Source organism: Rhipicephalus sanguineus, chromosome 9 (assembly GCF_013339695.2).
Source record: "Rhipicephalus sanguineus isolate Rsan-2018 chromosome 9, BIME_Rsan_1.4, whole genome shotgun sequence".
In the NCBI taxonomy this organism is placed as follows: Eukaryota; Metazoa; Arthropoda; class Arachnida; order Ixodida; family Ixodidae; genus Rhipicephalus; species Rhipicephalus sanguineus.
Window position 1 is genome coordinate 12861840 of NC_051184.2, and position 13849 is coordinate 12875688.

The 13849-nt window shown below is 47.5% G+C and overlaps 1 protein-coding gene across 4 annotated transcripts in view; it reads right to left on the reverse strand.

The window, feature by feature from the left end:
• Positions 1-13849, reverse strand: part of LOC119404600 (AP-3 complex subunit delta-1) — a 150393-nt gene that overhangs the window by 79778 nt on the left and 56766 nt on the right. For all 4 annotated transcript variants that reach the window (XM_037671155.2, XM_037671154.2, XM_037671153.2 and 1 more), the window contains exons 15-16: positions 11525-11628; positions 5509-5722 (exon numbers count right to left, since the gene is read on the reverse strand). In XM_037671155.2, coding sequence (XP_037527083.1) covers positions 5509-5722; positions 11525-11628 — 318 coding nt within the window. The remainder of the gene's footprint in view (positions 1-5508; positions 5723-11524; positions 11629-13849) is intronic.

Here is a 13849-nt window from a genome sequence, read left to right on the forward strand (position 1 = left end):
AGAGCGGCTGAGATTTCTCCAGCATAGGCTCTAAGTTCACCAAATATATTCAAAACGCCCAGTGTAATGTTATTTCACTTATACAAATATAAATAAATGCATATCACAATGATGTTAATAATGACTAGCCTGGATCACTTAGCAAGTCTTAAACAGTACAAAAAAAAAAAGCTCACAACATGCAATGAACTCTTACAAGAGCTGTTGAGATTTCTCCAGTATAAGCTTGGTGAAGTTCACCCAACACATGCAAAACATTCAGCGTAATGTTATTTCACTTATACAAAGATAAATAAATGTATAGGAGGTATGCACTTGACGTCATCTACGAGAAGCACTAGTGGCGGGGCGCCATTTTGCAGGTCTGCGCACTCGCCGCACGTGCAAAAAACTCTCGGCACGTGCTTGAGCCTCTTTTTTCTTTTTTTAGTGTAGTTTGCAAGGGAAACTCGGGAAGCCATCAGGAGAGCATGAAGCGTGGTGCTAGAGAGGCTGGAAAGTTATGCGAGCACAGATTTTGCCTTCGCCGCAGGTCTGTCTGGCCACGCCAGACCCAGCGGTGGTGGCGACATCGTGAGAAGAAAGCATGACTGATGCCAAGTGACACGCTTGGTTGGTTCAGTTAGCACCCCTCTTCAGCGTACACTGGACCTTGTTTCTTTGTAACGTGCTCATGCTGCTTAAGCTGAGCGTTTGAGCGGTTACCTTGCATAGATGCGTTGCTGGCATTCTGTGCACCTGAGATGACATTTCGATGTCACCGCTGTGCGCACACCACGTTAAATGCACATCTGCGTTTTCGTGCGGTTTCTAAAACGGTCAGTAATGCTGTACACAATAAGCTATCATTTCCAAGTCAGTCCCGGTGCATGTATAGCCTTTGGCAATGCCTCGGTTGTGAGCGGCGTGGAGGAGGAGTCGGCCACGCCCACCTCTGAAATCGCGCTGTTTCCGAGCGGTTGGGACGACCGGAGAGAAGCATGCCGGGGCACAATGTCGGAGGCGATGCTCCACACGCCGCAGTTTTCAAGAAAGAAAATTTCTAAGTGCATTGGGTTGTGCACAGTCGACATTTGCAGCGCACTGCTCAAACACAAAGAAGCAAGAACTGTGACAGATGTTAGTTCACACTCATCCAGTGTGTGCATGTGCGTTCTTTTCAAGTGTCTTTCTTTGCGTTTAAGCAGCGCGCTGGAAGTGTCGAGCTGCGACAGTTCTTCGTTCCCGCTCGTCCTGTATGTGTTCTTTTTGTGCGTCCTTTGTGCTTGAGCGTGTGGGAATTCAGGCGTCCGCAACCAGTTGCTCGACGCCATCTTCCCTTGGAGAATTCTCGTGTCTCTCTCCTCTCGACCGGACGGGTGGCAGCTGGTCATAAATCGCAGTCACTTTGCTGCCACCCCGCCCTCAAAGTTAAACACGGTGTCCGATTGGCCCAATTTTGGCGGGATTTGGACCTTGCTTGCGCTCGCCTAGGAGCGGGGGCGTGCGCCGAGGTGGGAGAGACCACTTGGGGACCTCGAAGGGTGCGTACGTGTTTTGGCCGCTCCGGCCGGCGGCGATCCTTTGTTCTTTGTTCTTCGTCGCCGGCCGGCGGTTACGTCATTTTGTCGGGGCCCCGGCCTCAGCGGGCGTGCGCTACCCTCCGCAGTCTCGAAGTCCCGAGGCAGCGCCTCGCGATCGTGCACTGTATACGTTTCTTTCAAGTGTTCCTTTGTCTGTTCTGTTCCTTCTGCTCTGGGGTGCACGATCGCGGGAGCGCTGGCCGAAGGGTAGGTCGGCTCTCCAAACCTGCTTCTTTCTTTGTTTGTTTTATAGGTGTGCCATTCGCGGCCACATTTGGTAACTTGTATTAGCTAATTGGTGTCATGTGTAATTATGTCATTCGTGATTGATTCTGGTGTAAAACAACTGATCTCTTTGTAGTCCCAGTAATAAACCACTAATTTGGAGAGTGTCGCCTAGGGTCTCCCTTGCTGCGCGTGACGGCTTGCCGTCCCTTCGCAGTGACGGGCCGAGTTCTTGCGCGCAGCAGTGCAAACGGTACACGGGCGCGGGACGAATGAGGACGCGGCAGCCTGCATGAAGCTCCCAGTGCTCGAACCCGCGGTGGTGTTCGGTAAGGGCAACGTGAACATAAGTAAAACCAACCGACGATCGATGACGACACCACAAGCGGCACGCTAGAAGTATGGAGTTGCTTGCCGTTCTTCGTGTGACATTCTAATTTTTTGCTATCGCATTCATTGCTTCGTCTTCGCCGTGAAACAGTGACTTTTTTTTCTGATGCAGTTCTGCAAAATGGAACCATGTGCGCTCGTGCCGCATTACTGCTTCCGAAATGGGGAGTTTGCCAGCTCGACACACCGATCTACCACGTTAAGGAGGTCGCAATGTCGGATATGAGAGTGCACTGCTCTGGAAATTCAAGGAATTTCAAGGACGGGAAAAAATTCCAGGACTCTCAAGGGCGCTGAAAACGCATTTTTCAAATTCAAGGGTTTTGAAGAATTTTAAGGACCTGTATGCACCCTGATCATTTTTTGACTGGGGTCCCAAACAGGTGATGAATACTCTAACGTGGGCTTAATTAGTGCTTTACAGATTAGTAATTTTAAATGGCATGTGGATTTAAAGAAATTTGTGCGTATTGCCACGTGCGTTTCTTATTATCACTTTTGCTGTGTTCGGTTTTCGCCCACAAAGACTGTCAGCAACGCTCAGCGCAAACCACGCCTCACTGTTCGAGAAGCTTCGCGATTATTGTAGATCATTTTGTTAGGATTGCGCGCAAGACGCAAACACTCGACATTATTCTAGAGATTGTGCGACAACCAGTGATAACGCTGGAATATTCTACGGCACATGCATAAATGCCGACGCGCTTCACCGCTGGTCAGTTTTTCGACGGCCGACGCCCTGTTCGCCGCCTATCAGTGTACAGCATGTATTTCCCGGCCACAAGTTCGGCCAAATAAAGAGTTTCATCTTGACCATGCCAGCCGTTGTCTTCGTCGACGTCACGAACCCGTGACATCTGGTGGAGGTGCATCACTGTAGACTGTAGACCTCAAAAAAATACATGAGGCACACCAAACAAAGCACTCTGAATATCACAATCACATGGCCCGCAGCACGGATCCAAAGGCATGCGCCACCAGCACCAAAGTGATTGAATGCAGCGGGTGACACAGAAATTTCAAAATGCTGTTAAAGCATCTTGCTTCTCTCGTGCGCACTGGTGATGGCGACGGTTGCAATGATGGGCTTCAGCTTCACGTGTTGCCGAAGAAAGACGATCGGAGTCGTGCAAGAAGCAGGAACCTCGAAAGGGTCCCCCGTTGGAGGAAGGCAGTGCTCAGGAGGGCGGCTTTGGAGGAGCAGCAACGTCGAAACTGGCAGCAAGGAGTTGACACGAAGGCAAGCAAGAGCAGTGACTGGCATCCAAATGAGGAGGGGAAGGCAGTGGCCGCCTGTACAGTGGACGTCGAGAGTTTCGTGCTGGCAAGTGCCACAAATGCCGTGGCTAGAGTCTGAGGTTGTGTTTGCTGTGCTCAAAAAACGATTATTCACTCATTGTGGGTACACAGCGGAATCGTGAAAACTTGCCGGTTTTGCAGTAGGGGCTTTGCATGATCACTGCGCGATTTTTTCCCGAGGCGTGCAGCCGTGAAGTTTGCAAAACGAGTTTTTTGGCACCCCATTGCTGACGAGACTGCTAATTCTACGGTTCGAGTGTCAGTGTTTGTGCACCATCGTGTCCATGCCAGTGAAAAATGTCTAGGAACAAAATTCAATGGCCCTAGCACGCATTTGGAGCATTTTTCTCAAGTCGGATAGCGTGTTTCCGTGCCAGAAGTGCTAGCGCCAGAACTTTGCTCGAGCGCACCTTATGGAATGCTACGGCGCAAATCAGCCAGCGGTCTCTTGCCCACTTTTCGGCATCCAAGAGACCGCGCTTTTTTGGCATCCCAATGCACCAAGAAAACTTTATTTTCGTGTGGATTCTATCAAGGAGGACACCAGCGATGGATGACGCCCGGAATTAACGGTTTGGGCATGCTGCGCCAGAAAATTTGACAGCTCGCATCCACTCCGCAGTAAACAGCTTGGAGCACTCGGCTTGGCACCCTTTACACTAGGCGGGCATCGGTCCTGGGTTTGGTACTTTTGTGTCCTGTTCTGTGCCTGCATGAGACTCGTTTGTCGGACACATTAATTTAACACTGCATGCGCAAAAGGGTGGCTGCCGCTCAGCAGTGCCTCTGCTTGCCACTTTTTTCTAAGCGGGTCAAGCTCTTCGTGCGCTTCCAGTAATGTGGCTTAATATGCATGCGTTTAGGTCGGGACTAGGAGAAATTTTGAGTCAAGCGATGTTTCAAGTAAACCAACGTCTTTATAACAAGCAATTACTGTAATACAGAAAAACTAAATCCTGAACCAATAACTTTCCTACAACTATTTCCACTTCAACAAAGTTGATCCAAATACAACTGGACAGATAGGATGCACTTGATCAGGAATGCCCTGGGAGTTCCAATGGCAGCACACGACTTTTTTGTAGGGAGGTTGTGCCACGAGGCCTGGCTCTTCATGCAAGCTGTGCTTTCCACTACCACAGTTGCCAATGCAGTTTTCAGACTTTAAAAATTTGGACTTGATGAATATCCAGGACTACATAAACTGACTGTCAAGGTTTCCACAGAACTAATGCATTTTCGCAATTGATTTCTCGAATGAATTTAGGCCCTAAAGTTCGATTTTTCCAGACTAAATAGCTCGTTCCGAGCCGTGCCACTTGATTTTGAAAGCTGCCATGTTGAATTTTACACTGGCATGGCTTTCTGTGGCCAGTTGTACAGCCGCCAAGACTGTAAATCGATTCTGCAGAAGCCTGCAAGGTGGCAGAGGGGTTGAGAAAGAGAAATTGACCACCACCCATTTGTAGCATGAAGGAAATCCATACAGATTTCTCAGAAAGAAAGCTTCTTAGTTGCGGAAAAATTCGTCCTGGTCCGGGGTTCAAACCCGGGACCAACGCCTTTCTGGGGTGATTGCTCTACCAATTGAGCTAACCAGGAAGCTAGCAATTGGCAGTGCGAGGGAGAATTAATTGACAACCAATCAACCTTGCGGGATTCTGCAGAAATGATTTGCAGTATTCCGTGTTCGTGCGCTTTAAGCTGTCAATTAATTTGCCCTCGCAATGCCAAATGCTAGCTTTCTGGTTAGGTCAATTGGTAGAGCGACCGCCCCAGAAAGGCGGTCCCGGGTTCGATCGCCAGACCAGGACAAACTTTCCGGCAACCGAGAGGCTTTCTTTCCGAGAAATCTGTACGGGTTTCCATGTGGCTTCGTGCTACAAACGGGTGGTCGTCAATGTCCGTTTCTCAGCCTCCAAGATCGGTAGGTGCACCGTTTCCTTCAGTTTCGGAGGCGGTGGCCCCCTTTCTCGGCGAGCCTTATCGTGGAGTGTTTCCCGCAGTCTGGTTGATACCAGGCCAAACTCACTCGCTCCTGCACCTCCAGGTCTCCGCTCTGCACAAACAGGGGCAGCCGCTCCAGCAGCAGCTGGCTGCAGTCAGGCTCGTCCTGCTGGGCAGCCACCAGGCGGGCCCACAGCTTCAGGGCATTGTGCACGTACGCGCTCTGGATGTGCGGGGGAAGCTGGCTCGCCCGAGGACGCACCAGGGCCTCCAGGGTGGACTGCGGCTCTGGCAGCAGCCTGCACTCAACACAACCCAAACTTCAAACGGCATTTCGAATATATTTCGAATACTGTTGGCTATGCTTCGCACAAGAATTTTACTATTCGAAATATTCGAACTTCTGGAAAATAAATATATAACTGTTTCACTCACTTAAAATCAAATCACACCGCTTCTAAATGACGAGCGTAAACCCAATTCTCCTCGCCAACTTGGACCTATCGAAAGGTTAACGGCTGTCACCACAACCTGACGCTATTTTAGACAAGGGAGCTAAATCACAGTGCGCAGACTAGAAAGTGTGCAGCATAAAACTACAAAGCGCAGAATCTGCTTAGGCCACACTTAATTGAAGGTAATTCGCAGCCAGTTTTCGAGAGTTCTAAATAAAAATGCATGTGCGCGTAATGTTGCAAGATCTTTTCAAAGTATGGCATGCCGCTAATGTTGACAATCAGACGAAGAAAAAAAGGCCAGCACAATGCACCCTCGTAGAAAGCGAGATTTATTCCGCTGGCAGTTGCATTTCTTCGGTGATCCACTTTTTGCTGGCTTTAAGGTCCCTTCTGGATACGCCTAGATCACGTACCACTTCAAGGGCTGTTACCTTAACCCTTTGAGGGTCGAATTTTTTCACGACATACAGTCCAAAAATGTGTAACTTTTTTATTGCTGAACTAAATTTTTCAGACAATCCTATTTAAGAAAAAATTGTCTAAAATATTTTTCGTGACCGTAAAGTGACAAAAAATTACTTTTGTTGTTACATACAATGGTTTATTCGTAGTAAAATCAAGCAAAATCCTAAAAAAAAAGAAACTTAACAGTTTTCTATAAATAAAAATCATGCATTGTGTTAAACATAGCTCACAGACATACAAAAATAAGTGCACCAGAGTACTTTTCCGGTTAAAAATGTTTGTGCTCTAACACTAAAACCTTTTCAGCGTGTGATAGTCTTTGAAACATGGCTCGCCACGCACACTTTTCAGATGCCGCTCCGTGATCGTCATCGGAGTCTAAACTCGTCAAAAGATTGTCATCTGACAAACTGAAATCCAATTCATCAGATTATGATACGGCATTTGGGGAATAGTCCGCATCAGAAGAATCGCTGCTCGACTCACCGACAGCAGAGCAACCGGCGCGCACTTCCATAGCGTAAGCGAACTGCGTCAATGAGCGCACGGAAGAGAACTCAGTGGTTGTGCGCCCGTCCGAAAAGCAAAGCGAGCAAAAAAGCTACAGTAATCCTTCGGCTTATCGCCAACAAGACGTAGTTAGTTTTTCCGAGACCCCAAAACAAGAAACACAATCACGGCGGTGTCGTTTGTGTAAGTTAGCGCAGCACGGAAACAGATGTAATCGCGCCCCGGGGAGCAATAAACGAGAGTGTAACAAGCGGTCACCCTTTGAGAGATTAGAAACCAAACAGCCATCAGCTTTGCGGGCGCAAGAAGTGAAAACCACCCGAAGGACGAAACTGAAACCAGCCGGACCGCGTGCGCGCGTTCTGATGTGTAATGAAAGCCGCTGCGCCTCTTTGGAAAGCAAAAAAAAAAAAAAGACTGAGAGACATCGGCGCATGAAAAAAATTCCACGTATTCCCAAAACATGGCAGCACATGCAAAGCAAGAGAAATGATTGAAAAAGGCGCGCATTTAAACCAGCTGCACTGCGAATGCGCTCGGATGGGCAAGCAATAGCCGGCACGCCGTTTTGGGAAGCAAAAAAAAAAAAAAAAATACAACGGAGAGACATTGGCACATGAAAAAAAATTCCACGTATTCCCGAAGTGTGGCAGCACAGGCCAAGCAAGAGAAATGACCGAAAAAGGCGCACGTTTTAAAAATAAACACTATGCTGTACATGTACAAGAAAAACTCTTTGGTACCAGGAAGCTTCTGTTGTACATGTACGGCGAAAACTAGGGGTGTGCGAATATTCGAAATTTCGAATATTTTTCGAATAGTGTTTGCTATTCGATTCGATTCGCACTGGAATTTTACTATTCGAACTTCCCAAAAACAAATACAGTCAACGTCCGAGTGAAAGTGACCCCTTCAAATTTTCAATATGCTTCACCTCATCACACCCCGGTATTGCGGCAAAGCTGCCTTTCAAGCTCCGTTTACGGTCGAACTTTGCTAACCACAACCAACGTCTGATTGAAAGTGGTCCCTAGATGTTCAATATGCTTCACCTCATCACACCCCCGTACTGCGGCAAAGCTGCCTTTCAAACTCCGCTACGGTCGCAAATGTAGAAAGAAAGAAAACGCTGGTTCCAACATGGAGATGAAAGATGTGGCAAAGTTGGGGGCTCAGTTAATGCTGTTTTGGGCCTGAAATTTGGGCAGGAAGTCCGAAAAATCGGAAGCCGAAGCTTTTTAGCATTCAAAATTTCACATGTTCTTATATATCGACGTCTAAGAGGCAGATTTGGAACTCCGGACTTGAAGGGAGCACACCCTTGTCCGCCACATCATTTGGGCTTCCACAGAAGTTGAAAGAGGAGGAGAGGATGAGGAAATGGCATCTTTGCCTATCACGTGTAAAGTGTTGTCGGCAACACTGTGGTTGCACCAAATCATGTACGTAAGAATTCGGCCTCTACATTGCCTCATTCTTGATAAGACAACTATGAAACACCACCCCGCCAGTGCTTAATCAACCCAGCAAAAAGAAACTTTCATGTTGCTGTCTCATAAGAATATGCTTAGGAATCCTCTCCAACTTTTTTTCTGCAATTTCACTTCGAAGTATTCGAAAAATATTCTAGAAATATTCGAGAAATATTCAAAAAATATTCGATTCAATTCGCACTCAGACTTCAATATTCGAATTCGCTTCGCACCCAAAATTTTGCTATTCGCACAGCTCTAGCGAAAACCCTCAAGGGTTTTCGCCGTACATGTTCGGTCTACACGAAGCTACTAGAGAACGCCTGCAAGCTTGTCATTGAGGTCCGGATATTTTCCCATTTTAGGGCAGTAGAAACTTCCCAGCTGACGTGCAGCTGATTTCCCTCCTTTGTTTGCACCACTCATGGACACAGGTGTCAGGCACACAAAATATGCGACGTAGCTGTACTCAGCGTGCAAAATAACTTTCTTTTGATATGAGCATTCATAATGAAAGTTCACATCCCCATTTCCATTTCATTGGGAACAAACTTGACACAGGCCACTTTGTGATGGCGATGTCAATACATCACTGGCGGCCGGCTGTTGCTAATGCCGCAAACGTGGTTTCAGTTTCGTATTTGATCGACTAGTTTTGCGAAATGTGCTTTCCGAATAATGTCCTGGCGCTGCAAAATCAGCCTTTCATATAAAATTAATTAGTATCACCCGAAAAACGGCGAAATATCGAGCTATCCCAGCACGTGGCAGTACTACACAATACGTCACAAGTGTCAACACGACAGCTAGCAGCAGCTTTTTTTTTCACACAGCAGACAGCGCACTGCTACCAGGTCTACGGGTTACTGTGCAAAATGAATTGTTTTGTTTTTGGCCATGTTTTAACACAAAAGTGTTTTATGCCGGGCTCCACCAAGACTTTCGTGACGTATTTCCGTCACTGAAATACGTCAGCAAAATGCACACAATCAGATGCCAAAGAAAAAAACTAGAAGAAAAGAAGTTCCCTGGACGGGAGTCGAACCCGCGACCTCTTGGTTCACAACGATAGGTGACGGACGCCCTAACCAGTGCACTACGGTCGCACATGTAGGGGGCTTCACAAGTGCCCCTTATATCTCTCACACTTTCCTGTCACAGTGCTCTTGGTTCGCGGAGTGATGTCACCGTCTGGGAGCAGAAGAGTAAAGTAACGCATGGCCTCCGCGATTAGCTCCTGCAACGCGCCGTTGCAACGGTCCTACGGCCGTCCCATTTGGTGCGTTTCCAAAAGAAGTGTAATTTTGTCAATGCCCTACACCGCGAGGCGGCGACTTTAGCCCAAGCCTCACTCACAGCATACATCCATATTAAAGAATAGCTCTACGACACTTGTCTTGCTGTCACACCAGTCACACTGTGTTCCCCACTCGAACCGCGAGAAATCATGGCCAGACTAGAGGGGAGACACAACGCGCGTCACGTTTGCCGTCGCGTTTCTAGCCCGGTCGAGGCATGATTTTTCTGTTGACTCTTTAACATTCTGTGGGATGGCGACCTTAGCCCAAAGAAGCTCAGCGTCCAATGACAGACGCTCTTCCGGCTGTCACACCGCTTTCTCTGATTACGCTCTCGCCATGCGAATGGAACGGCCTGAGCAGCACTGGCAACGGCGCGTTGCAAGAGCCAATCTCGGAGGCCACGAGTGATGCATCATGACACTAACGAGCACATACTGCGACCACTTTGGTAGTCTCGGCGTGGTGGAGGCTTTCGCTGCAATATTGTAGAAAACTCTATGGTCGGTGAAATGCAGCGTCCACGGTGATTAGATTCGGTGACGACGCAGTTACGCGATTTGCCTTTCGCATCAACTGTGATGCCTCCTCGCCAGCGTAAGGCCATTTTCAAACGGACTAACGATACTTCTGTGTTGCCTACAGCTTCGAGTGCATTGGCACCGACCACTAGGGAGCGCACATTTTGCCGTTTCTCTCCTCAACTGACGATGCTTTGAAAGAATGCATGTCGAGTAACATTGTTTGTTATGTGCACGTTGAAGCCACCTTTGTGCGGGATTCACCACGCACTGCGTCCAGGTGTATGCTAACTACTACATCTACCACAAAGGTTTAACCGAGCTGATGGACGTTAGTCGTGGGGACGGATATGTGCCACCAGGCGTGAACGAGGGTGTGTCCACATCAAGCGGTGCTATAGCTGCCAAACACCAACAGACATTGTGCAAGCTCTCGTATATCAACGTATAATAGACATTCAAGTACTTCTGCGAGGACGTGTTTCACTTTCGTGTTATACCAATTCCTATGACGGAGGGATCGACCACGTTCTTTCACTACATTTTAATATGAAAGCGTTACTTGGCCAGGTTTGTGAAAGCGCACACTCGTCCGGCGTCCACAAAAGCCGTGTGCGGAAAACACGTGACCTCTCCCACCGGCACCGATGCCAGCGCCAACAACTGCCGCAGAAACCACTCGCAGCCGCGGAGTAGGAGAGGGAAATCCACGCAGCAGATTAGGAACTCCGGATTCTAAGGAAGCACGCCCTTCTCCGCCACATCAGTTGGGCCTTCAGGGAAGTTGAAGGAGGAGAAGAGGAAATAGCGTCTTTTTCTTTCACGTGTAAAGTGCTGTCGACACCACTTTAGCTGCACCAAATCATGTAAATAAAGACCATTCGACCTCTGCATTGCCTCATTCTTTACAAGGCAACTAGGAAACACCACTGGCAGCACCCCTCCAGCACTTCACCCACCTAGCCACGAGAAACGCTTTCATGTGCCCGCTCATAAGCATGTCACCTTGAAAACAGCACAGCAACACGAGGAGGGAGAAAGAAACAATGGGACAGGCACTGACTGAAGAAGCTTATTAGAAAGAATACAAACCTTCCTACATTTATACATTGTATACAGCTTATACATTTTTTTGCGCTGTTTTCAAGATAAATTCCAACCAACTTGCCCAAATATCTGTTCTACTAAATCGTAAGAACATGCTTAGGGATCTTCTGCAACTTTTTTTTTTTTTTTTTTGTAATATTGCTTCGAAGTATTAAAAAAATGTTCGACAAATATTTGACAACTATTTGAAAAATATTCAATTCACACTTTAATATTCAAATTCCCTCTGCGCCCAGCTCTACATTTAATGAATTGCACCAAAAGGCTCACTCTGAGTATTCTCCACAGATCCAAGCGGCAGCATAGAGCACTTCACAAATGCTGTTTCGCTGGCCATTGCCCATCAGCAGGTGGGTGTTGTCCAGCAGCACAGCCTGCAATCACGAGCACTCTTACTTTGTGCATCCTCTGACTGTCATCGAGGACGGCGGCAATAAGCATGCACCACGGTCCCTCCAGATCACACGAGGTCAAACTTACTCGATTCCTCGTGCACAGTAAACTGCAGTTCTGGCTCTTTTTCTGATTTTAAGAGATATGAAAATTGCGGTGGTTACGTGTACAGTTTACTGTTGGCAGCTCGCTTTTGCTGCACACATGCAACTTCTCACTTATGAACGCTCACACATTTTTCAAAAGCATCACGGGTCTAAAACTGGACTCACTTTTGGACTAAAACAGTTTTCTTATTAGAAAAGCAAATCAAGGTCAAAGTTTCTTTTTCGAATTTCATACCTAAACTTCGGCATTTGAGTGTCAGTGTGACTTCACGGATTTCACTGTTCTTTTTTTATAGTTTGGCCACATTGGTCCAATGAGATTTCTTGAAACTTGCTATGTTGAGTTCCTGACTCCTTTCAAACACAACACAATTCACATTTCAACTAACAAAGTATCATGCAGGCACTAGCAGATGCCATCATAATCCTTGATGTTATGGCGAGCTGGAGTGGCAACCTCGAGGCGGTATCGCAACCTGAATTTTCAACTTCTCATGGCAAGAGCTGTGCGTTGGATAGTGTCACAGGGTAATACCATTCTGTTTGCCTGTTAAGTGATCTTCATTTATAGAGAGACTGATTTACTGCACACTGAAGCACTTGAATTGCAGACTGATTTTAAGTGTGGTGGCAACACTGTTCATCTTCATTCTTTCTTTTTTAACACGAAAGTGTTTTATGCCAAGGTCCACCAAGACTTTCACGACGTATTTCCGTCACGGAAATATGTAACGAAAATATGTCGGCAAAATGAACACTATCAGATGGCAAAGGAAAAAAAAATAAGAAAAAATTCCGTGGACACGAGTCGAACCCATGACTTCTCGGTCCACAACGATGGCTGGCGGGCATTTAGCCCACCGAGCTACCGCCAAACACATAACAGAGGCTACATGAACGCGCCTTTCATCTTTCACACTTTCCTCTCACAGTGCTCTTGGATGGATGCTATGAGCGGCCCCCTTATAGCAGGCAGTGACATGTGCGTTACCAGGCTCAAAAAAAAAAAAAAAGAAAAAAAAACTTCATTGCCTCCACCATGGGCTCCGAGATTGCCCCATGCCGGCGGGTTTCTCTCCGGCCGTCCCAATCGCTGCTCTCCCCAGCAAAAAAAATGTATGGTGCCTCACGCGCCCGGCTACCGCGAGGGCGCGTTGAGTGAGGATTCCAGCGGCACTGGAGACCGCGGCAGAAAGCAGAGCGCACGGCATACCAGCATGCACGTTGGCACTTATTTGCGTGCAAGGAAGGATCAGCGGCCAGATCTTCTGAATGCGCTGAAGGCAAGTATTTTTTTCTGTTACTGCATTTATTTTGGCCCGATTTACGGAGGAAAGCATTGCAACTGCTCGATTTTCCCGATATAGATCACTGTAAGGAAGCATCAATTCGTCTCTGGTAGTTTTAAGGCAAAAGCCTTCAATGTCTCATACTCGCCGTGACCGTCCATCCATGCCCTGACAGGGTGCCAGCTGTGGCCTCTCCCCCTCACACTCTCTCAGCAATCACGTGATGGCACAGCGATGCATAGCAGCAGTTGCGCATTACTCCTTCCAACGCACGTTGCGCAACAGTTGCACAATGTGGCGGCGGCGTCCGTAAGCGGCGTAAGAATGTGGATTCCCCCGATACCATGGCGTAGTCAGTCGAATGGCCAGAGGCTTTCGCCAAACACACTTTGGAATTTACAAAGTGTCCTCCAATTTTTTTTACAGTTTTTTTTTCATTACAGTCCATTTCATTTCGGTGCAAAATACAGTAGAACCCCGCTGATACGTTTTTGAAGGGACCGTAGGAAATAAACGTAAGAGACGGGAAACGTAAGAGCCGAAAAACAGGAAAAACGGCAAAATATTTAGTGGTACAGAATTTTATTTCAATTCTTACGAGCAGCACGAAAATTGGCGCGCTCAGCCGCGATCTAGTCGATGGATAGAAACGCGGAGCTTAGGACGGCCTCATCCACAGAAATGTAATCAACGTATGTGATTTTTTTAACACCAACAGCTGTAGGCATGAAAGAACTAAGCACACGCAATCACGACCGGCGCGGCGAGTCCGACCGCGAACCGCACGCACGACCGTGCGAGCTCCA